A 25198-nucleotide genomic window follows, 5' to 3' on the forward strand; every position below is an offset into this window, starting at 1 on the left:
TTATACTATAAACAAGTAATGTTTTCACAGTCTGTTTAGTGTCATGCTTTTCACAATTTTTGTTGGTGATTTCATCATTTAAAATGGACCCAAGAAGGGCACTTAGGTGGCTCAGTCGGTTAAGCATCCCACTCTTGATTTCGGCTCAGGTCATGATCTCATAGTTTGTGGGATTAAGCCCCGCATCAGGCTCTGTGCTGACAGCATGGGGCCTGCTTGGGATTCTGTCTCTCCCTCACTCTCTGTCCCTCCCCCACTCATGCCCACGCTCTCTTTCTCTCAAAATAAATAAACTTAAAAAAAAAAAAATTGATTCGGGGTGCCTGGGTGGCTCAATCGGTTAAGTGTCCGACTTTGTCTCAGGTCATGATCTCATAGTTAGTGGGTTTGAGCCCTGTGTCGGGCTCTATGCTGACAGCTAGCTCAGAGCCTGGAGGCTGTTTCGGATTCTGTGTCTCCCTCTCTCACTGACCCTCCCCTGCTCACGCTCTCTCTCTCTCTCTCTTAGAAATAAATAAAACATTTAAAAAATTGATTTTAAAAATAAATAAAATAAGATAAAATGGACCCAAGCATAGTGCTGAAGTGGTGTCTCACGGTCCTAAGCAAAAGAAGGTTGTGATGTGTCTTACAGAGAAAATGTATGCTAAATAAATTTCATTTAGGTGTAAGGCACAGTGCTCTTGGCCTGAATCAACAAAATATATTAAACAAGGTGTTTTTAAACAAAAACAAACATAAAACAAGGTTGTGTATTATTCATTGACAAAAATATGTGACCAGAGGCTCACAGGAACTTAACCCTGTATTTCCCATAAGTGTAAGAGCCCAGTATTCCTTAATGCGGTGTGCATAGCAACTCCACAAAACATGACTACTGTGAATAATGAAAACTGGCTGTGTGTGCACTTTACATTTTGATAGAGAAAACACAGGACTTTAAATTCTATTTTCAAAATGACTTAGGACTCAACCATCCTCACCTCCTCCTCCTCTAGCCGCCGAAGCGCATCACTGATGTATTTTACATGCTGAGTTGTTAAGGTCACCAGTGCTGTGTAGCGAGTCCTCAAGTCCATGAACTATGGTTCAAAAAAACAATTTAGGTAAATTATCTGCTGGAAAAGTATATTTAAATAGTTGAAAATGAGAGGAAGTTTTCATGAAATCACATGCTCAACAGAAAGGTGAACCCTAAATCAAACAGTCAGGGCCCCGACAAACAAATCTTTCCTCAAGAGAAGACAGTGGCCTGTTCTTTCCCCACCCTTTCACCTCTTGCGTGATGGCATCTGAGGAGGAAAGCATGCGACGGCGCTTGCCAGGGGATTTCTGCTGTGATTCCACAAATGCCTTATATGTCATCAGTTGCAATTCATAGTCCTGAGGGAGAAACACATTTCACCACATTTACACATACTCATGCCCCGTAACTCATATAACAGAACCATAGTATTTCATTGCTGGAAGGCACTTTGGTGATCATTTAAATAGTGATCAGCAAACTTTTTCCTTAAAGGGCCAGATGGAAACTATCAGGCCATGCGATCTGTCATAGCTGCTCAACTCTGCCACTGTAAGGGAGAGCAGCTGGAGACGATCATAAATGAAAGGGTGTGACAATGCTATGATAAACTGTCGTGGATGGACACTTGAAAGCTGGAGGTCATAGAATTTTCACGTGTCATGAAGTATTATTCTTCTCTGGATTTTTTTTAAATTTTAGCCATTTCTCATGGGCCATGGAAAAATAGGCATGCACCTCAATTTAGCCTGTGGGTCATAGTTTGCTGAAATCCTCTTCATCTCATACACTGGGAAACTGAAGCCCAGAGACAGGAAGTGAGTTTCCCTGATTACTCAGTGGGTGAGCAACAGAGAGATCCTAAACCGATGCTCTTCCCATGTCGCTGTGCTATGCTGACACCGCCTCGGCAATCCTCAGAGTGCCGTCCTCGTCCAGGACCCCTTCCTGTCGCATACGGATGGGTGCGAGAGCCTCTTCCTTCTCTCCTGCCTTTACTCTCTTCTTAATTCCTTTTCTGTCCTGCCATCAGATAGCCTTTCTAAAGCACAACGATGACCACTTCATTCCTCTGTTTGAAAGCTGTTAATGATCTAGAGCGGAGCTTCTCAAATAGCAACATGCACACAAACCATCTTGGGGATCTTGAAACTGAGATCCTGATTTGGCAGGTTAAAGATTCTGCATTTCTGACAAGCTCCCCGATGATACAGATGCTCCTGATTCCAACACCCCATTTTGAGGAACAAGAATAGAAAGTAAAGCCAAGAGAACGAATAAGGTCTTTCATAGGCTGGCTTCAACCTTCCCATCTCATTTTCCACAGTCACTGCTTCTTATGTACCATACACCCTCTAGCTATGTCAGAATATTTGCTATTTCCTCATATAATCATTTTATCTCCATTCCTCTGTGCCTTTGCTTATGCAATTCCCTTTGACTGGAATGCCTTTTTGGTTGTCTACTTAGAAAACTCTAGGCAGAAAAGAACACGGAATGAGTTCTTTAAGCAGCTTATAGCAGCAGTAATAAAAATATTACTATTTTATTACTACTACTACTACTACTACTACTACTACAATAGTACAATAGTAGTAATAAAATAGTAATAACAATAAAAGCAGGTGCTACCATTTACTGAGTGTATCTTAAGTTTGAGGCAATGTCCTATGTATACATTATCCCATGTAATCTTTATAAATCATTCAGTGAGATAATGACTCCATTTTGTAGATATAGCAACAGATACCCAGAAAGGCTAAGTACTTGCATAAAGTTCTAAGACTGGAAAATGGTGAAACTAGGATTTAAATTCAATCTTTGTGACAAGTTTTCATTGATTAACTAAAGAAATGGATTCATTCAGAGTATTTGTTGAGCAACTACTATGTACCTATCATTGTTTAGAGTGCTATATACATAGTGGAGAACAAGTTAGAAAAAACCTTGCTCCCTTGGAACTTACATTCTAGTGGGAAAGAACATAATAAACAAATAAATATATAATAATCTCAGGTCATTTTTATTTCAATATGTCATTAGAGAAATAGGGAGGGGGGACCAGATCATGCATGGTCTCATAAACCATAGACGGCTTTAAATTTTTACTATGAGTATGATAGGAAGTCACTGGACAGTTCTGAGCAGGTGAGTGACATGATCCAATCTACTATACTTCAGCTACTGTAAGGTGCACATCTCCCCCACATTTCAGTATCTCTAAAATTAGAATATGTCTTATAATCAATGGTATTTGCATAATTGGCAGAGTTTCTTCTTTTTTGGCAGTGTATAAAATAATGGTGTGGCTTATAATTGAAAATGTCTGAGATTCAGTGACATGCAGCATGTTCTAAAAAGTTGAGTCTGGCTACTATGTGGGAAAATAGCCTGTGGGGCAGGAGTAAAAGCAAGAGATCAGCACAGAGGATTAGAATAGTCTAAGGAAGATTACTCACTCAGATGTGAAACAGGGAAATGGGGGCCGGTGGGTGGGTAACAAGAGATAGATCAAGGACATATGGGAAGATGGAGTCAAGCTGTTCACAGACTGAACATAAAATTTAAGGCAAAGAGAAGATTTAAGGATGACTCATGGGTTTTTTGCTTTAGCAAGTGGGAAAATGGGACACTCCTGAAATAGGCAAGACAGTGAGAAGTATATCTGAGAGGAAATCCAAAACATTGTGTTTCTGACAGGCACATGTAAAAAACCCTAAGGATCATCTAAAGGGTGACTCCTGAATCAGAGCTGATGTCCGGTACTACTCTGAGCACCCTCAACTGTAGCACCATGAAACATACACACGTATATTAACTGGAGGATGGGGCCAGCCCCTCGCGGAAGCACTTACTTGTCCAAAAGCAAAACCGACAGTGACAAAGGAGATCTTCCTATGCTAGAGATCATTTATGTTCCTTTGGGGATATGGTAGAGTTACCTTTACAAGAGTGGAGTATTGCTGGGAAAATTTTTGACACTGGTCCAGCTTTGTCTGATTCTTCTCAATTTCCGCAAACAGATCCTGGAAACCAAAGCATCGCAACAACATTACTAGTGTCCCTATTGTCATCAAAACAGTTGAGCATTTATTACCTTCTAAGGCAGTTTTCAAATCTTAGCAACATCAAAATCACCTGTGAGGCAATCACTAGCTTGCCAGGCGCCCCCTCCAGCATTTCTGATTTGGTAGGTCTGAGAACTTACATTTCTAACATGCTCTCAGCAATGCAGATGCTACTAGTCTGGACTCCAAACTTTGAAAACCACTGTTCTCCATATTTTACATGTATCCCTTCATTTAAACCCAACAACAATACCTTATGAGTGAGATAGGTTAAATAAATAAGGAACTAATCTATTTTATTGATGAGGACGTAGACTGCTGAAAAGTAATTTGGTCAAGGTCTCATAGTGAGTGAGCCAGGACTGGAATCCAAGCAATTTAACACCAGACTTCATACTCTAAACTGTGATGTTAAGCAAAATAAAATACTACCAAGTAAAAACCACTTTGAATAATTTTTGTCCAGTTACATCCTTCCTGGTTTTCCATGCCCCATCTTCTAATCCTAGTAAAATCAAATGCAGTATCAAGAAACAAAATGAGGCAAGATAATTTTAATCTGTCCATCTATGACTTTAATATATAGTCTCTGAAAGTCAGGTTTTGAAGGGCTATTACAAGTCTGTCTGGCCTAAATGCAAAACCAGTATCATCTTGAGATCATCTTGTCTGAACTCTTTTCAGAAGAGGAGGCTCAGAATATCTTGCTATTTGGGGGAAGCTGACTTGCTAGTTCATCATATCCTTCCACGATGAACTAACTCCGCCCCACCCCCTGCACACATACAACTTTCACCATGCTATTGCTACACCCACCGTCTGCTGGCTGAGCTGCTCCGACAGCACTCTGCTATCCTCTGCCTGGCCTGGCTTCATCATCTCCTGTTGGGCAGTGGTTTTCTCAATCCATTTGATGAGAGTTCCATGGCAGGCTCTGTAATCTCCCAGAACTTCCTGAATACTTTCTAGTTCAGATTGGCTGGAGGAGCACAGGGAAAGGAACTGCCATTAGACACCTCGGTACAAACACAATAAAGTAAATGGGGCAATTCCCTCCTCAGCCCATTCCTCCAGTTGGGCTTGATCACAGAGGATATGTCTTTATTTTGTGGAAACAGTAGTACAATGCCAACTGAGACCTATGCATGTAACCAGTACCCTGTGGGGTAAAAGTTAAGTACAAACCAGTTGTGTGTGCTAGCCCTGGACACAGTCTTGGAGCCTGGCATCCCATGATGATCCTTGTCAATTTTTTTTTACTAAGGCTGTCAAGATCACCAGGGTTGCCAATAAGACAGTGCTAGCTATACATGTCTGTCTCCTGATGACAGAGTGCCCAGTTATGATTTAGAAATCACTGTAATTTCTTGGGGAAAGATGGGTAAAAATTGTAATTTTCCGTTAATTTCAGGAACAGTTTCTTATATCACTTTTGTTAGTCCAACTAGACTTGGGATAGTAAATCAATTACATAGACTCAATCCAAACTTAGGAGTTATTATAACTCCTCTCTCTCTCTTTGCCTATCCAGCCTAGCCTCAGTAAGGTAATTTTCTGTCTTTCCTCTTCAAATTTGATATCAGAAGCAGGACTTCAAGTAACAGAAATAAAAAAACACTGAATTGGCAAATGAAAGCGGAAGTAAGAAATTCTCCAAAGCCCCACGATGAAAACCGCTCATAGCTGGATTCAAAACTAATAAAACAAGAACCAGAACTCAAGATGTAGCCTTGAGAAAAGATCACCAGGTCACCTTTCCAATGTATATTCTAAGACACCACTGTCATCATGGCTTAACTGGATAGGATGAAAATTGGATAGGAGAAGCATTACTAACGGGACCATCACTGCTCATCCAAAAGCAGCCTCAGGTCTGCTTTGGGGTTGGTGGCCCCAGTTTTCTGTCATTTATCTTGTCCAGAATTCATACTGTCTTTTAATTTGTACTCTTCTCTACCACTTCTTGCCTTTAAATAAGAATGTACAGATTTCTGTTTAACACCTAGGCCCTGAATCCTAATAGGAGAAAAGGGTGGGGCCACCACTCACCGGGTCTCAAGCTGGACAATGACCCGGTGCCAACGCTCCCGCAGCTGGGAGCCTTTTTCCTGACAGCGCTCCAAATCCAGGCTTCGCTCTGGGGTCAGACGACTCAGCTGCTCTGCCACTGCCTTGGCCTTGGTAATTTCCTCATCCAGGACTGTAAACACTGAATTCTTGTCCTTCATGTCACTAAGCCAGTGCTATAAAAGGACAAGTACAGCAACAGGTAAATATATTCCATGCTGAAAAGGACTCAGACTAAGGTAGAAAACAAGAACATAGTCCATAGCTGGCTCTGCATTGTATCTGGGATTCACAAGCCAAACCCTAAAATGTTTGTGCTAGAAGTGCCTCCATAGTCCTCAGGCACACTGGGAGGCCAAGGGCAGGCAGTACACTACAGAGGGATGTGCAAAGAACTAGTGTTTGAAACCTGGCTATCTAATTTAGAAGTGTATCCACTGACTGTATCCAATTTAGCTGTGATTTTACTGGGGAGAAAATAAACAGAAAGGCAGTCATTTATTTCCCCTTTCCAGCTCGACATATTTCTCAGTCTCAATTTCTTTGGATTCACATTAAAATATATTAAATATGATATCCTGCCCAGTTTAAATGCAAATTTAAATCAGTGCCATGCCATCCAAAATTGCATTTCTCTGCTAACCCAAAGCAATGGACACGTTAAGTCAAGCTTCTATGAAACTCAGAGCAACCAACCCGTAATATAGATCGATGAGACTCCAGAGCAGAGAGATCTGCTGGTACTGCTTCTTCTTGACTCAGCTTAATTTCATAACCTTTGACCAAGAGTTCAGCGTCCTGGATGCTACGCACTATAACATCGATGGTCTTTAGCCTGTGAGGGTAAAGTCGCCTTCGTTAACACACACGTTAAGGACTGGGCCACAGACTTGGAGCGCCACAGACTTGGTTCACAAGATGTCTTACTAGAATCGGTTTTACCATTCCTAGATGATGACAGGGTTTTATAAAAACAAAAAAGCATGGTATATGGGTTGCCAATTTCAGCCAATTCAAAATAAAGTTCTAAGTGACACTGGGACACATGTACATGTGGTGGACTCACGGGAGAAACGACTTGAGGCCAGAAACCCAGTCAACACTTTAATAAAGAGTCTAAGATCTGTGACACCTCAAGATCATGGGTGGGTAGAGGGAATATCTTAAAAGACTGTATTCAGTTTAACTGAACATTTTTATTTTCATTCTGTAGTGTCCCTTCTTTTTTTCAGAGCTAGCTAATCAAAGAGAAATACTCCTAACACTGCAAATCCCTCTCACCGTTTGTATCATTGACATTGTTCATTGTACCCCAAGGAACCCACTCTAGTTACTTGGAATGAAAGCCAAGGTCTCTCTTCATGGGTATATGGTCTTTAAGATCTGCAACCTCTCTGAAACACTCTAGGCATTCCCCTTCTCATCCCAATGAAACCACTGCCCTTTGGATCCAAACCTGCAGCTCACTCACTTATTCAGATAAACTGTGGAGAGACCATACACATGGTCCATTTTCTCCACCAGCAGATTGAGTTCTGAGCGCAGAGTTGGGACACTCGAACCAGATGGAGACTGATGCAGAAAGCTGTTGCATTTCGTGGAAATGGCATCCAAGTCTGACCTCAGTTGCTGTAAGTCCTCTTGCGTACGCTGTCAGGAACAAGACACACAACAAAGATGGAGACAGAATTGAACAAAGAAGTAATAGCAAAATGCTGCAAACAACCTAAATGCTTATCTGTAGGAAAGTAGTTGAATAAACTATGAAATAGCACTGAAGAGGGAGGATGGGAAGAACACACACAAGTATTTCCTGAACACAGTATTTGGACTATGGACAAATGTTCAGGCTAAAGATAAAAGGAACCATAAATAAACACTGAACTCCAGTTAGTAGGTTTGTGGGTTTTTTGTAGTAGCATTGACTCAGCAGTTCTAAAACTACTCATCTCTACGTGCTGCTAGAACTGAGCAGTAAGTAAATTTACTGTAGGTAACATAAACTAGGTTTCTCAGTCTTAGGGAAGGAAGTTACAAATATGGAAAGAAGAAAGGCGGGGCGCCTGGGTGGCTTAGTCGGTTAAGCGTCCGACTTTCACTTAGGTCATGATCTCGCAGTTCGTGGGTTCGAGCCCCGCGTCGGGCTCTGTGCTGACTGCCAGCTCAGAGCCTGGAGCCTGTTTCAGTCTGTGACTCCCTCTCTCTCTGACCCTCCCCTGCTCACGCTGTCTCTCTCTCCTAGAAATAAATAAAAAAAACATTAAAAAAAAAAAAAAGAAAGAAATAAGAAAGCACTCAAAGAATAGTGGAACACATTAAAATGATATAGATACCAGCCTGAAGGGGCTCTCAATAGCTAAATTGAGAAATTCTGAACATCAAAATAAAGACAGTAACAACTTATAAACCATTAACATAAGAATCCATAAGTCCATACTGACATAAAGAAGGAAGAAAGGGGACACCTGGGTGGCTTAGTCAGTTAAGTGTCCAACTCCTGGCTTTGGCTCAGGTCATGATCCCATGGTTAGTAAGATGGATCCCCACATTAGGCTCTGCACTGACAGCACAGAGCCTACTTGGGATTCTTTTTCTCCCTCTCTTTCTGCTCCTTCCCCACTTGCTCTCTCTCTCAAAATAAATAAATAAATAACTTTTTAAAAAGGAAGGAAAAAAGGAGGGCATAGAATAGAAATTTTAAAATCTAAAAGGAATAATAGAATTAGATAATCACCTTTTGGCAACAGTCATACTAATAATTAATTCAGTCAAGAATCAACATTAGATGCTAAAAAACTAAGTGATTAAAGTATGACATAAAACAAGATATTTTACATGGTCTCCAAGTATCTCCCCACAATATGGTTAGTAATTACAAAGGGGTAAAGAGCAACAAACAGTACGAGTTATCACCAGTAATGGGACAAATCAACATCACATGCCTCCTGATATCATGCTGAGAACACATGATCATTTCTGTGGTATTTCTGCCCCAAAATGTGTAAGATATATCTAGTCATGAAGAAACCTCAGATAAACAGAAATAAAGGAATATTCTACAAAATAAATGACCTGCACTCTTCAAAATGTTAGGGTTGGGGAGGCTGGGTTGCTCAATCAGCTAAGCATCTGACTTTGGCTCAGGTCATGATCTCACACTACGTGAGTTCAAGCCCCACATGGGGATCTCTGCTGTCAGCACAGGGTCTGCTCTGGATCCTCTGTCTCCTCTCTCTCTGCCCCTCCCCCGCTTGCACATGCATGCAGGCATACTCTCTCTTTCTCAAAAATAAACATTAAAAAAAATGTTAGGGTTATGAAAGATGATGAAAAGTTGAGAAAATATTTCAGTTTAAGGAACTTTGAAGAGATATAGGAACTAAATGAAATGTGTGATAGGTACTGGATTGAGCCCTGTACTAAAAATTTGGGGAGAGTAAGTACCCAAAAAAGGCATTATGAAGTCAACTGATGAAATTTTAATAAAATCTTAGATAATGGCATTATATCAATGTTCATTTCCTAATTTTAATCATTGTCCAGTGGTTATATAGGAGACTCCCCTTGATTTTTGGAAATGCGCACTAAAGTATTAAGGGGTAAAAAAGCATCATATACAGAATTTACTCTAAAAAGAAGAAAAAAATTTTTTTTAATTTTTAATGTTTATTTTTGAGAGAGAGAGAGAGAGAGAGAGAGCGTGCAAGCAGGGGAGCGGTAAAGAGTGGGGGAGACACAGAATCTAAGCAGGCTCCAGGCTCTGAACTGTCAGCACAGAGTTCAACATGAGGCTTGAACTCACAAACTAAGAGATCATGACCTGAACTGAAGTCAGATGCTCAACTGACTGAGCCACCCAGGGCCCCCCAAAAAATTATGATGTATACATATGTAGAAAAAATTACAAAGCAAATACAGAAAAATGTCAACATTTGGGGAATCCAGGTGAAGGCTATAGGAGAAAAACTTTTTTTCTATATACTGAAACTACTTCAAAATAAAAAGTTAATGAAAAAAAAGGAAGGTCCTCTAGAAGAGCTGAATATTAACATTTCATAGAATGTTCTATTTTGCTGGGACAAACAGATTTCATGTGACTACAGAAATCTTGTAAGTTTCAATATGAAAATTACAGGTTTATATGATATGCTTTGTTCAGGCATATTAGATCCCTCTTGGCCACTGAAAATTACACTGCCCACTCATCCACTTCTTTACACTTTGGAATAACTGAGAAGGTTAAGAAAAATCATTCCTAATTTAGCCAGTCCTTTCCATTCCTTCAGGCTCCCAGGTCAAATCTAATATTCTTTTTTTTTTTTTTTAAATATTTTAAATGTTTATTTCATTTTGAGACAGAGTACGAGTAGGCAAGGGGCAGAGAGAGAAGGAGACACAGAATCTGAAGCAAGCTCCAGGCTCTGAGCTGTAATCACAGAGCCTAATGCAGGGCTCCAACCCATGAACAGTGAGATCATGACCTGAGTGGAAGTCTGATGCTTAACCGACTGAGCCACCCCACTAATATTCTTTAAAGAGCTCTCTCGTATCATCCTAAGTAGAAATGGTCTAATAATACTCTAAATTCCTATAGCACTATTTGCTTTGAAATCTGTGAATATTCTAGGTACTATCTTAAAATATCTCTTATACTGAAGTTTCTAATTGTGACTTCAACCTTTTATTCTTCTTTAAACTACATTATAAGCCCAAAGCAAGGACTTTGGGTTACTCCCTTTACACACCTATGAGCACATAACAAAGCAGTTAATATTTGCTGCTTTTACTTCAGAAACAAACACTGCCCTACATTTTGATGGCATTTTACATTTTTAGAAAACTCATTATATATACTAGATCACTTCCAAAGTTTTGGAAAACTGTGGAATTAAGTGATATAGTTTGGATTCTATTATCATATCCATTTTATAAGAAAGGAAACAAAGAATGAGAGTTAACTTGCTGAAAGTCAAGTGTGCATCAGAGCCTAGAAAAGAATCTGAGTCTTTCCTTAGTATTTTTTGCATCATATGGCTGATGGTAACTACGTCATAGAAAGTACCACATGCACATAAGGGATAGAGCAGATAGTAGCATCTCTACCAAGCAGTCTTAAAATATGTAGCCCAAATGCTGCGCTTAGAAAAATCTGCCAGTCAGTTTGCCTCCCCAAGTGCGTAGAAAACTAATCAACATTCAGCAACACACTGGGAGCTGAAATCAGGCTTTGCCATAGATAAAAGGCATTTACATGCTGCAGGGAAGGACTCTCGAGTAGGAATGCCAGGAGTCTATTGTCTTATTTCTTAGGCTCCATATTGTCTTGACACCCAATTCACTCTGAAAGCATGTGCACTGCAGCTGGCAGCCACCTTGCTTGAGGCTTACCTCTTGCTCCGCGATCCTTAATGCATTGTCCTGCCGGGCATCTTTGTCAGTCCTAGAACTGGCTGGAGACTGAATTCGCTTGACCAGCCGCTGTTCACACTCCTCCAGGCGTAGTCGGATATTCTTCAGCTCTGAAATGTACGTCTTGGCCACAGTTTCTTCTTTGTCCTCTGTGAATGCACAAGTACAGAATACCATTAACCACCACAAGAGAAATCAACAAATCTGAAAACAAGAGACTCACCCTTAGATGGAGAGCAGCAGACCTGATATTCCTAAATGAAAGCAAGGCCTTATATGGGGGGAACCTTCTGCCTGATCCCAAACTCCCTGCATTATATACTCATCTTTAAGAATCGAAACATGTTATTTCCACAAGAAAATGTGACAGGCTGATAAGCAATGACTGAAATACAGCCTCTTCTTCCATGATCTGATTTTGAATAATTCATCTCTGTTAAGTTTTTCCCTGTCTCAAGTTTTTAGCAACTCAAATGGTAAAAAGGTGGTGCTTTCTAGTCTATATGAAGGGTCCAGCAGCACTCTTCAGGGCTCTCATTCCACCATTCCTCTCCCTCTTTCCAAGGCACACACCATTCTCTATGGACTTCATCAGGTGCTGAAAGTGGGTTTTACAAGCCTCCACCTCCTCTTCCAAGCGCAAACGATCAGCCACAGAAAAGAGTAGAGAGTCACGGCTATCCTGCAGAAAGTCTTCATAGTGGGCCTGGAGGTTCTTCATAACCTGGTGGCACTCCCCTGGAGCTGAGGATCGAAGCTAGAGAGAGAGAGAGAGAGAGAGAGAGAGAGAGAGAGAGAGAGAAATGGAAATAAAAGAAATTTCAATAGAATGGGAACATAATACATTCTCCTTTTCTCCTTTTTACTGATGTTTAACATATAGACAAATCAGTTGCACACACCGTAACTGTAAATATGTTTTTTTTTTTTTTTACAAAAAGAACTTATCCATGTTATCAATATTCAGATCAAGAAACAATAATACTAGCACCCTAGAAGCACCCACTGTGCCCTACTGTACACAACCCTGACTAATGGTTAATTCACCATTATTCCTATAATACAGGAATACATCTATTCAAGAGCTGCTCGTCCCGCATAGTGAGAAGAAGACTTTGGTTGGCCAAGAAAACCGAGGATCTTGTTTGTTTTCATCAGGAATTTCCTTAACCATTCAGGCTGCTGTTTTTCTTTCCTAGGCCCCCATAATTCTGAAACACTATCCCTGACTGCACTTTACTTCCCTTGGGTGGGTAGGAGTCTTATAGCAACGAAAAAAAGTTCCTTCTGAAAAAAGCTTGCCAACAGGATGTAAGCCTGAGGAAAGGCTTTTCACAATTACCTTTTCCAGGTTCCAGGTCTTTACAAGGTCAAGGTCCTTCCGCAGATAGTTCCAGGAGATAAGGCTTTTAGTGTTAACATGTAGCTGATGCCAAAGGGCCATCACTTTCTGATAAGACTGTTCGACCCTAGAAACAACAGAGAACCTGGCTGTGGCTTTTCTGAAACCTGAGCTCCACATCAGAGACTTTTCAGGGGGAAGATGTGACTGCCTTAGCAGAACTGGGTTTACATACTGAGCAGAGAAAGGCAAGTAATCAAATACTAACAACACAGCAATGTTTAGAACAAAATTAACTGAGATACTCAAACAATTTGGATTTACTATGGTATTATGATGTCAGCATGTTTAGCAGTCTTATAAATGTTACTTTTATATATCATAATCAAAGGAAGTCAGAGATAGGATACACCCGTGAAGATAAGTAACAGAGAAAATTAGAGATCAAATAACCCCATTTGGAATTGTTGAAAAACAACAATCCCTATCAATGCTTTAAAAGTACATTGCTGTGGTCTATATAGTCACAGAACTGCTAAAATGTTTAAAAGTTAATAACAACTTAAAAAGTCATCTGGCATATTAAAAGAAGAAGAAGAAGAAGACGATGATGACGACAACGAAGACTGCAGTGTGAAGGACTGGAAAGATTTTTTTCTAAAACATCCTGTGCCTGATTCATTCTAAACTTCTGGAAGACTTACAAACGGATTTACTGAAAACCTCCTACGTAGCTGCAAGTGCAAGACTTGCTATCTTAATCGGAGGTCTTTCCCAAAAGAAACTTTAAAACTTGGCTGCTCTGTTTAAGACTGCAAATGCAGATGCATCCCTCCATCAATTCACTCCAGCCAAGCAGCACAGGTGGCAGTACACAGTGGCAGCTAGGCAAAGTTACCTGCTGGCCATCTCAATGGCATCCTTATTGGGTGAGGGGATGAGGAAACAGACTGATGGGACCATCGCCTCATTCCCTGTGGGGCTGATCACTTTCCACTTGGTCCTCTGCGAATTATCTTCCAACACACATTCATCATTCTTGCAAATGGTGATCTGAAGAGACAAACCCACAAGTTACTGCTAATGGATAAACCAACAACCCATTATGATGTGGTGCCTGATCCCAAAGCTATGAAATGCTTAAGAAAAAAAATCATTTTGGGGCGCCTGGGTGGCTCAGTCGGTTGAGCGTCTGACTTCGGTTCAGGTCACGATCTCACAGTTCGTGGGCTCAAACCCTGCGTCGGGCTCTGTGCTGACAGCCAGCTCAGAGCCTGGAGCCTGTTTCAGATTCTGTGTCTCCCTCTCTCTCTGACCCTCCCCTGTTCATGCTGTCTCTCTCTCTCTTTCTCTCTCAGAAATAAATAAAACATAAAAGATTAAAAAAAATCATTTTGGAGATCTGCCATCACTTAGTGAGGGTTTCCGATTTTGATGAAAAGATAACCTTATATATAAATATACACAACACAGGAAAGGTTGTGACATCAAAGAAATCAAGGAAGCGTGTTTGTTAATGTTTATTACAGGTCAAGTAACTCAGTATATGGAAGTTCTAAAGGGACTGTCTTAACACCTCCAAAAGCAATCTCTCTGCATCTACAACCATTAGGGTAAAGGTTAAAGGGACATGAATAATCTCAGCTCTGCTTTTGTGATACTTTCTCATCCTCCCTCTTGTTCCCACTCAAATCCCTGAAAAGATTTAAGTATTTTGGAATCATCAATTCTCTTTCTTGGGAGACAAGGAACCAACATCATCATCCCTGTTTTATAGACAGAAATACTGAGACACAGAAAAGTGCCAGAGAAGTTCATTCTTATGCATTACAAATATTTACTGAGTCTATTATGTGCCTAGAATGTTCCTGGGCCACTGGACATCAGCATGGTAAGATGGTAAACTAACAAACATGGTTGATAGTCCACATATTCTGGTGGGGGTAAAGAGTTATAATACTGTAAGACAAATGCAATTTACCAGGGAATGCATGGAAGGGACATGACCCAGTCTTGCCTAGAAAGATAAAGAAGGATTATTCAGGACCTTGAAGCCATATTAAGGAATTTAGGCCATCTAAACAGAACTGTGGATTATTGTAGGATGGAAGTATGGGAATAATTTTTTTTCTTTGAAGATCATGCTGGCAGAAGAATAGAGAATGCATTGAATGGGGAGGCTACTGCCATTATTCAAAGGAAAGGAATTATGGTCTAACTGAGGGTCGTAGCTGCAAGGGCAGAAAGAAGTACATCTAATCTAAGAGATATTTATTTGCAAGTTGGTATTGATTTGGTTTTCCTACTAGTTGTGAGGATAAGAGAGGAAAAGCCAAAGATATGACTTAGGGACTACAAAGTTGTGGGGGTGAGAGGAAAAGCCAAAGATATGGCTCAGGGACATCACTTAGGAAATCAAGTGGATGATGATACCAATCATGGAGGCTGGGAGCAGGTCAAGATTGTAGAGTTTGGGCTTTTTTTTTTTTCTTAAAGACTGTTTAAGTTCTAATTAAAAAACAAAAAACCTGTATCATTAGGCCTTTCCCTATCATACCTCTAACTGAAGGCTTTGCTTCTCCCTCCCTTCCTTCTGGAGCCAGAGGTACCTTTCCTCCTCACCTCTATTTGTCGATAGTCACAAATAGCCTTCACAGATATGGTACTCTTTAGCACGTGGTCGGGACTGCGTGGCTTTAGCTGAACGATGGTTTTTGATCTCCCAACAAGACTGGCAACGGAACTCTTGGACTGTATTAGCTGCTCCTTTTCATCCTACAAAGTGAGAAGAAACACAAAAGACATTAATGCTGCTACTCAGGGTGACTGAGTCAACAAAGAAAACTGAGTGCTCCACTCCCTCAGAGAATGTCATTTCTCAGTTAAGTAGGGATCCTTGGTGGAGCCATCTTAGAAACACAAAGATAAAGAAAAAAGGAGAGGATATTTCTTGTCTTCTCCAAGCGCTTTTATATTCAAATTGCTCAGCTTTCTCCCTGTGCCCTTTTCAATGAATCATGAAGCCACATGCAAAAATAATGGAAACACAAAAACAAAAAAAAGAACTGCCAGCTGCCAAATACAGCTATACACACTAACAAAGGATTTCCCCAAATAAGGTGCAGAAAGCATGGAAATTTAAAAACAATAATAACAACATTGCTGTCGCTATTATTATTATTTGCTTTCTTACTGGTAGAAGCCAGTTCTTGCCTTCTGCGGAGGAGAAGCTAGTATTGTGCTCTTTAAGGAATTTTTAAATAATTATACCTCCCAAGCTCTACTACTACTATTTCGCTTTCTTAAAAATTGAGTCAAACTTTCTAGAGAAAGATCTTAGCTCTTCCACCAACAATTTATAAACCAATGCTGTTGGTGAAGACATGACAAATGATTCAGGGTTTACCTTTTAGTGTCTTGCTGTGCCATGTGCACATAAATTTGACTGGTTTGAAAGAAGCATCATGCAAAATTGAAACTCTCAAGTCTCTACAAACCCAATTATCTTAAAAACTAATGAACTTCTTGTCCACAAAATTGGTAGCAATGTACTGCCAATTGTGTTAGAGAGTAAAGGATAACTTTCATGTATTATCAGGATGTGTCAAGCCCATTTTGAGGTATAAAAAGTCCTTAGAAGAGGACTTTCTTAGGATGGAAGTAGATGTGATGAGAGTAAAGAGTTAATAATGTTAAGAAATGCCATTAAAGAATTAAGAATATGCAAGTAAAGAAAAAGAAATGCTTAAATAAACTACCTGTGCCTGTCCCCGGGAGCATGATTGGAAGAAATACAACTTTAACTTATTAGTTAAGAAAGAGGAATGGAATATATTAGGGAGACAGCCACACTCTTCCATACTTGAGAGCTGGTCTACCCATTTCCGTTTCCTTGCAATAAAGATGTCAATTTCTGTCTAACCCACAGCCAAACATCTCAAGCTCCAGAGACCAAGTGCTCAGCGTGGTAAAAGTTCTGAAAAGAACCAGAAGCCATGACAGATGCTCCCGAACCTGACGGACAAGCTGAGGAAAAGCTGAGGAGCAGACCCAGGTGACTTCATGCCCAGATGACGCCGCCAACCCGATGCCCCTGACCTGGAGAGGAGGGAACAGAGCAGCGACCCTCGAGAAGAGAAGATATGACAACAATTGCAGAGAAGTTACCCTAAGACAGGAAGGTACTCTGTGGAAGGGAGGAGATAATAGCCAAGGATTATTATATTCCTCCTTCATACTTGAAGTACCTCCAAGAGAGACATTCTAGAGACAACATCTAAAAAGTCAGGCTTTTATCCTTCATTCCAAGTTCATTAAATTAACAGGTTACTGGCCCAGGTAAAACACTGAATGTGAACCCATTCATAGGTTAATAATACCTGAAAGTGTAAAAATAAATCAATAAACAATCAACTAATGTTCACAAATACCCAAGTTTCACCTATGAAAAAGTTTTGAGTTCTCTGGTTCTCTTATTTATAATTTTCTACTGAAATGTGGGAATCCTCTGGCTTCTCATATAGAAAAAATAATTTCCCTATTACATACTCTTCTATCTTAATTTGGGATGTAGCTGGTGCCTTGTCCTGCCAACTCTGTGTAATATACATTTACTACATGTAAACATTCCTGCTCTGATTTTATTATCAGCATTTCTGAAAGAATAATTCATTGGAGAAAATGAATATAAAATTGATTTGGAGTAAATACTGGATGCAAAAATATTTTCTCAAAGTTAATACTGCTACATAAATTTGACAAATATTGCACTATATCTAATTAATATTTTAACATCATCCTTAATTAAAATCAATATTCTAATACCTCATTTTACCAAAACAAAATTACCACAGAGGAAAATTATAACTAAAGTCTAATTCATTGATTTGGTTTTGTTTAAATTCTCTTTGCATGAGAGAGTGAAAAAAGAATTTGATGTCACCTAATCCCCTTAAACACTATTTTTCATGCTCTACACCTCATCTTTGGTCTCAACTTTTGAATTAAAATAGGAACAATGCAAAGACAAGCATAGTGAGCACTAAGTGGCTCAGGGGAGAGGCCTAGGCCTTTACTTCAACAGCATACCCAAAGGATTCCTATTAGCAACTTCTTTAAGGACAGGAAAAAAAAAAAAAAAAAGAAAAAGACAGAACAAAATTGGGATTAAACTCTATTTGAACGTGAGCCAAAGTTTATAACACTAACCCATTACCATATAGCTTTCAAGGATATAAGCAGCCATTACCCTACAGCTTTCAAGGATATAAACAGCAGCGGCTGATATGGTTTACTCTGTTTCTCAGGAGTAATCACCCCGCTGATGCAACACCCACCATGGAGTCCTGGAGCAGGTCCTCGAGGCGAGATAAGCTGGTGTTGTGGTCACAGGAGTATTTTCGTTTGATGGAGTCTTGGAGGTTCCTCAAGAATGATTCCAGGTCCCGTGCATCACTGAAGAACTGTGGGGACAAAAGCAGGACCCCATGCTCAACACATCACAACACACAGATGTTGACCAAGAAAGAGCAATCTCACTGTAATTCCTCTCCTGGATTGATGATACTTCATTACAAAATCCACAGGAGTGGAAACTGAGGGCATAAAACGCCACATCTGGGAAATGTTAGTGATGACAACCACAAAGCCTACTGAACCCTAGAGAAACATCAGTCAGCTTCCCCTTCTCAGAAACACTGCTAGTGAGGATACTTGGCTGTGAGGCAGGTGTCATGAAAAACCTAAAGGTCGCATGATCAAATGTTCCAATTAACTGATAAGAATATAAAGCGATCAGGGAGATTATTTAATTTAGGGCAAACCCCAACAGAGGCAACAGGTTATTTCCTCTTCCCATCCTCATCTGAAAATAAGGAATATGTTCTTGACCTTGTGATAGACTGAAGAAAGAAAAATGGTGCTGGGATTTTACAGCTTCTCCCATCAGAGGGAGGAGGGTCTACTTCTTCCCTTGAAGCTGGGCCCAGGCACCTGACTTGCTTTGCCCAATGACATAATAAATGTGACAGCAGAAAAAAAGGGCTTGTGTACTGGGGCTCACTCTCTCTGGTCATTTGTGGAACAAATGTAAAGAAGCCTAGGCTAGCCTATCAGATGTTACACACTTGCATGTGGATTTGTACCCCATCACCCCCACCAACCATCAGACGTGGAAGTGATGCCATTTGCAACCAACCAGCCCCTAGCCTGCCTGCCAGCTGCCTGCAGCCATCCATAAATGAAGCAAGATGAGAAAATCATCCTTTCTCATCTCGACTGAGCCTAGCCCAAATTACCAAACCACAGAATCAAGAACTAACCAACAGATTTTTGTTTTAAGCAGCTGTCCTTTGGGAGTGGTGGTTTACACAGTAAAGTGGTGGTTTAACTGATACGGATGTGCTTTTCACCTCACCTTTTCCATGTGCAGGCTTGTGTGCAAATAGAGGTACATAAAATCCTTGTCTGAATGGAAAAGGGTATTCTCCTCATCCTCTCTGATGCTTGTGAACACACACACACACACACACACACACACACACACAGATGTGCACAGACACAAACACAAAGTTCACATACCTGAAAGTAAGCAGTATTCTCTTTTACATGCTGCTCAACACACAAGCATAGCTGCTTCATCCACTGCAACTGGGACTGGACCGCGGCGCTGTAAGCCTGCAAGAGCCAAGCACATGAACAGAAAGGCAGGGGTTTAGCAAGATACATGTGTGATGCTCTCTTCCAGGTCCAACTCTGCTAATGATAGGCCAACAGAAGATACACGGAGATGCTTGACGGGCATCTGCTGAGTGCTTCCCATGAGAAACAGGCTTGTCTTTTATCCCACATGGGTTACATAGAAAAGGCCTCTTCCACACTCAATTGCAGCTACAGCTGACCCTTGAACAATGGAGGGGATGGGGTACTGAACCCCCTTGCAGTCAGAAATCCACATATGACTTTTGACTCCCCAGAAACTTAACTGCTAATAGCTTATTGCTGACTAGAGGCCTTACTGATAACATGAACAGTCAATAAACACATATTTTGTATATTGTATGTACATATACTGTATATATACTATATGCTTACAATAAAGTAAGCTATAGCAAAGAAAATGTTACTAAAAAAATCATAAGGAAAAGAAAATACATTTATAGTATCATACAGTATTTAGAAAATAAATCTGCATATAAGATGGCTACATAGTTCAAACCCTGTTGTTCAAGGGTCAACTGTAAATGATCAGCAAAACCTGAGCGTGAATAAATCCCTCTCAGATTCCCCCACTCTCTCTCTTCTCCAGACAAAATGCACCACACCAACAACAGACGGCCTGCCTGGATGCTTATTTAAAATGTATGATTCAATAGGAGTCAGTATTTCTTCTACTTTCTCATCCTATTCTCTTTTGTTTGTAGTCTTTTGGGGGCTGGGATGAAGAGAAAAGATCCAAGACAAATGATCACCAACACTTCCTTCAGGTGTTTCAGAAGAACAAAGTCTCTGAGTTGGATGCTTCTATTATGACAACCCTAAGCACTTGACCCTCATACATTCTCAAGTCACATACCTCCACAGTCTGCTTGGCTGGGTGGTTCTCAAGTGACAGCAGCTCTGCTGTATCTTGTAGAGACCGAAACACATCTTGTTTCTCCTCCAGCTGCATTGTCAACTCCTGAAAATTGAATTCAACTAGATGCAGTAAGTACAATTAAGGGGGAAGCAATAAAGAAAAAGTTTTGTTCCCTGCCCCACTTTAAAGGAGACTCCACAGGGGCGCCTGGGTGGCTTAGTCGGTTAAGCGTCCGACTTTCGCTTGGGTCATGATCTCACGGTTCATGGGTTCAAGCCCCGCGTCGGGCTCTGTGCTGACTGCCAGCTCAGAGCCTGGAGCCTGTTTCAGTCTGTGACTCCCTCTCTCTCTGACCCTCCCCTGCTCACGCTGTCTCTCTCTCTCTCTCCTAGAAATAAATAAAAAATGTTAAAAAAAAATAAAAATAAAAAAATAAAGGAGACTCCACAGGGTCACTGCCAAAATGAGAGGAAAAAACAGCACATGCCAGAGGATTTCAAAGAGCAAAAAAGCTAGAATTACTGGACAATAATTTACAAAGGATAAGGGACCTGGGTCAGACCTGAAAAAGCAGGGGAACACAGGTGAGCACTGGAGACAGAGAAAGGAGATAACTTGGCAGGAGTGGCTGGTTCATGTCCCCTAACACAGTACCTGACACACCCTGAGATCCCCATCAGTGACTCACTGGCTTTGCTCAGATTATTCCATCAGCCTTCAGTGCCCTCCTCTGGCTTTATATTCTGTTAACACTGCAGGACTCAATTTAGATGTTAGCTATTCTATAAAGCTGGGTACTGATCTTTGCTGTCACATTTGATCCCTTCTTTCTAAGCACTTTCTTTTTATCTTTACCATAGCCTGATTTCCATTCTCAGACAGTTTATTGTATTAGAGCATTTATTCTTTCTTCTTTATTTTAGACGAATCATATGCTATTCTCTGATCAGAAGTTTATATTTTTTTTTAATTCTAAAGGAATTTAAAAGAATCTAAAGTAAATGAATAAAAAAGCTTCCTGGGGTGTCTGGGTGGCTTAGTTGGTTAAGCATCCAACTTCGACTCAGGTCATGATCTCACCATTCGTGAGTTCCAATCCCACAACAGACTCTGTGCTGACATCTCAGAGCCTGGAGCCTGCTTCAGATTCTGTGTATCCCTCTCTCTCTCTGCTCCTCCCCCACTCACACTCTATCAGTGTCTCTCTCAAAAATAAACATTAAAAAAATTTTTTTTAAGTTTTCTATTTGCACAGAGTTTACAAAATCTTTCTACACTTAGAAAGAAAACAACCCCACTGTATTGACTGAAAAAGAATAAACAAGTGTTGTCGTTGTCCAATGTTAAATTTCCCTTCCCATTTTACAAATGAAGATATTTGACCAAAAATTTAAGTGAATTTAACAGAATTCAGAATTTGCAAAAAGCCAAGAGTATGCCTCAATTAAACAAGACTAAGCCCTACACTAAGTGCTTTCCCTATATTAGCTTAGTCAATCTTTTACACAAGCCTTTGAAGTGATACTATCATCCCATTTCACAGAGGTCCAGAAGTTAAATGACTGGCCCAAGGTCACAGAGCCAGTTAGTGGAGGAGTTAATTGGAACTCCGGTCTCTCTCACTCCAAAGCCTGTCATCCTAAACACAAAGCTATTCTGAAATAACTCAACTTGCAGCCCAATATTCTCACTGTCCAAAACATTGTCCTTCTAAACACATGCTAAGTAAATTCATTGTAGGGCTTGGTTTCCTTCCCCTCTCTCCATGAGCATATCTCACACGCACAGACGCATTAAGCAGGGGGTCTGGGTCCCTATTTCTACCTAGCAAAATGCAAATCCAGAAATCCAAGCTCTCAACAGACTAGCCTCTCTCTGTCTCCTTCTGCTCTTACATAAATATGACAGGTCTGTTGTGCTACACTCACAGAGAAGTAATTTCTTTTGGCTGAGATATTGGGATTGTTGTCACTCCAATCATATGCTAGTTCTTCCTCCTCCTTCTCATTCAACCAGATCAACTCAGCTGTAGCTCTGGAGACAAATTTATGCAGGCTCTGAAGGTGCCTCATCCGGAAGCTGGAAGTTTCCTAGACAAAGCAGGGATTACAAGGTTAGACTGCTAGGCTTTCATCTGTAGAAGAGAGCACATGTGACATCAAAGTAAAGAATAATGCAGAAAATAAATTTAGCCTTGATTTTTCATCTCTGGGTGCTCCTCCATGGACCCAAATTTAAATTTAGTACAAGTTTGGCACAGGAATCCCAGAGCCCTGCAAAAAATTAGAACTTACCAGGCTTTTGTGGGGCTCCCTGAATAAAGAATGACCCTAGGCCTGTCCTACTCTGGACAATCTTGAAAAGACAGGAATGAAAAACAGACAGAAGAGTCTCCTTCCTACCAATCTCAGACTTTTTGTTCTGGTGTCTCAAAGCATATACAGGCACTGCTTTGGCAAAACACAGAAACTGGGACAGGTTCTACTTAATTTAAACTTTCTGGGGCAGTGATTTCTGATCCACAAAAAAAATTGAGAAAATGTTGTAATACATATGAACAATTGCACAGTAAATGATATAACCTAATAAGGAGAAAACCAAAACAGGGCCAAACCACAGACTTTCTGAATTACGGAAGACAGTTGTTTGGAAGGAACTAGATTGTCCATGTAGAGAACAAAAGAGTCAAAACTCACCTTTAGTTTACAATATTGTGTCTCCAGCTTTCCAAGAGTTTCAACATAACTAGTATGGAAATTCTGGGACATTTTTCCCTGATAAGAAAGGAACGAAATAAAGATGTATTAGAGAAAGAGTAAGTAAACTGTATGTAATGTATGGTTTCAGCTATGTCTGCACACAGTTAGGGATTGATTACCCAAGAAACAGAAGTTGAGATAACAAATCTCTTGGTCAGGTTGTAAAGCCTGGAGAAACACTATACGTCAACTAACTTGATTTAAAAAACAAAACAAGGGGCGCCCGGGTGGCTTAGTCGGTTAAGCATCAGACTTTCGCTCAGGTCATGATCTCGCGGTTCGTGGGTTCGAGCCCCGCGTCGGGCTCTGTGCTGACTGCCAGCTCAGGGCCTGGAGCCTGTTTCAGAGTCTCTGACTCTCTCTGACCCTCCCCTGCTCATGCTGTCTCTCTCTCTCCTAGAAATAAATAAAACATTTAAAAAAATTTAAAAAAAATAAAATAAAATAAAAAATAAAAAAACAAAACAAAACATTATGGGTCAAACCAAGAAACAGACTCTTAACGAAAGAGAACAAACTGATCATTACCAGAGGGGAGGTGGGCAAGGGGATGGGTTAAACAGGTGATAGGGATTAAGGAGTACACTTGTGGGGTGGCTGGGTGGCCTAGTTGGCTAAGTGTCCAACTTCGGCTCATGGTTTGTGTGTTCAAGCCCCACATCAGGCTCTCTGCTGACAACTGCAGAGACTGCTTGGGATTCTCCCTGTCTACTTCTTCTCTCTGTCCCTCCCCTACCCCACTCAAAATAAATACATAAACTTTAAAAAAAAAAAAAAAAAGGAATGCACTTGTGAGGAGCACCAGATGATGTATAGCAGTGTTGAATCACTGTACTGTACACTTGAAACTAATATTAATTACTCTATATGTTAACTAACTGGAATTTAAATAAAAACTTAAGGGGCACCTGGGTGGCTTAGTCGGTTAAGCGTCCGACTTCGGCTCAGGTCATGATCTCACGGTTCATGGGTTCAAGCCCTGTGCCGAGCTCTGAGCTGACAGCTAGCTCAGAGCCTGGAGCCTGTTTCAGATTCTGTATCTCCCTCTCTCTCTGACCCTCCCCTCTCATGCTGTCTCTCTCTCAGAAATAAATAAGACATTTTTAAAATTTTTAAGTAAAAACTTAAAAAATAAAGCCTGGGGCAGCAATGAGTGAGGTGAGGTGAGGTGGGGTGAACACAGCTGAGAGACCTCACGCTTCCAGTAGCTCTGGGTGGTTTTTAGGAAAATCTATGCCTGATGATTCCCAAAGTACTCGACTGCTTTTTCGAAGGGGAAATTTGAAATTACAAATGGGGGCAGGGGGAGACTGAGTGAGTAATTTCTCTGTTCCAGCTTGCCCTGCAGGCAGGAGGTGAAGTGGAAACAAGATGAGGTTTTGGAGCAGAGGAACTGTGTTTGGAAACTGCATCCACGACATACCGATTCTGACTTTAGCTTTTAGTATTGCTATTCTTTTTAGTAAAAAGGGGTTTAGTAAAAAAAAAACAAAAATAAAAAACAAACAAAGAAAAGAAACCTTGCTTGTAAGGGTATTTCAAAGAACAAAAGAGACACTTGATGTAGAAAGGGAATTTGGTGTAAAGTGCTACTCGTGGTTCTCATTCTTTTCCAGAGCCTCCTTCTCCTTAGAGACAGCTGCACAGCATGCTACCCGGTTACCCCCCAACCCCAATATCCCCTCCATGATGATTCTGAATGCACGCACCTCATATAACCTGGCCTCTTTGACACTTGAGCCCAGTTCTTCCACACTGGCGTGGATGTGCTGCTGTGTCTCCAGCTGCAACTCCACACTAGGCAGGTCATTGCCCCACTCTGCTCGCTCCAGTTTCATCTGGAAAAGAAAAGATATGTATTTAATTTGGTTGAATTAGCAAAAACAGAAATTTTTCAGAACTGATGCTTGGGCAAGGGGGCTGAGGGCAGGAGAGTGGGAAGAGGACACCTAA

General features: G+C 40.7%; 1 protein-coding gene across 3 annotated transcripts in view; it reads right to left on the reverse strand.

Moving 5' to 3' along the window:
- The window catches only part of MACF1 (microtubule actin crosslinking factor 1), a 317520-nt gene that overhangs the window by 131064 nt on the left and 161258 nt on the right, over positions 1-25198 (reverse strand). For all 3 annotated transcript variants that reach the window (XM_039244487.1, XM_039244489.1, XM_039244488.1), the window contains exons 15-32: positions 24955-25083; positions 23183-23260; positions 22415-22576; positions 20484-20588; positions 19490-19585; positions 18247-18372; positions 15533-15685; positions 13809-13963; positions 12911-13037; positions 12142-12325; positions 11548-11717; positions 7631-7809; positions 6856-6994; positions 6142-6335; positions 4909-5071; positions 3967-4050; positions 1276-1383; positions 984-1082 (exon numbers count right to left, since the gene is read on the reverse strand). In XM_039244487.1, the coding sequence (XP_039100418.1) occupies positions 984-1082; positions 1276-1383; positions 3967-4050; positions 4909-5071; positions 6142-6335; positions 6856-6994; positions 7631-7809; positions 11548-11717; positions 12142-12325; positions 12911-13037; positions 13809-13963; positions 15533-15685; positions 18247-18372; positions 19490-19585; positions 20484-20588; positions 22415-22576; positions 23183-23260; positions 24955-25083 (2451 nt within the window). The remainder of the gene's footprint in view (positions 1-983; positions 1083-1275; positions 1384-3966; positions 4051-4908; positions 5072-6141; positions 6336-6855; positions 6995-7630; positions 7810-11547; positions 11718-12141; positions 12326-12910; positions 13038-13808; positions 13964-15532; positions 15686-18246; positions 18373-19489; positions 19586-20483; positions 20589-22414; positions 22577-23182; positions 23261-24954; positions 25084-25198) is intronic.

Source organism: Hyaena hyaena, unplaced genomic scaffold (assembly GCF_003009895.1).
Source record: "Hyaena hyaena isolate Hyena2069 unplaced genomic scaffold, ASM300989v1 scaffold_237, whole genome shotgun sequence".
NCBI lineage: Eukaryota > Metazoa > Chordata > Mammalia > Carnivora > Hyaenidae > Hyaena > Hyaena hyaena.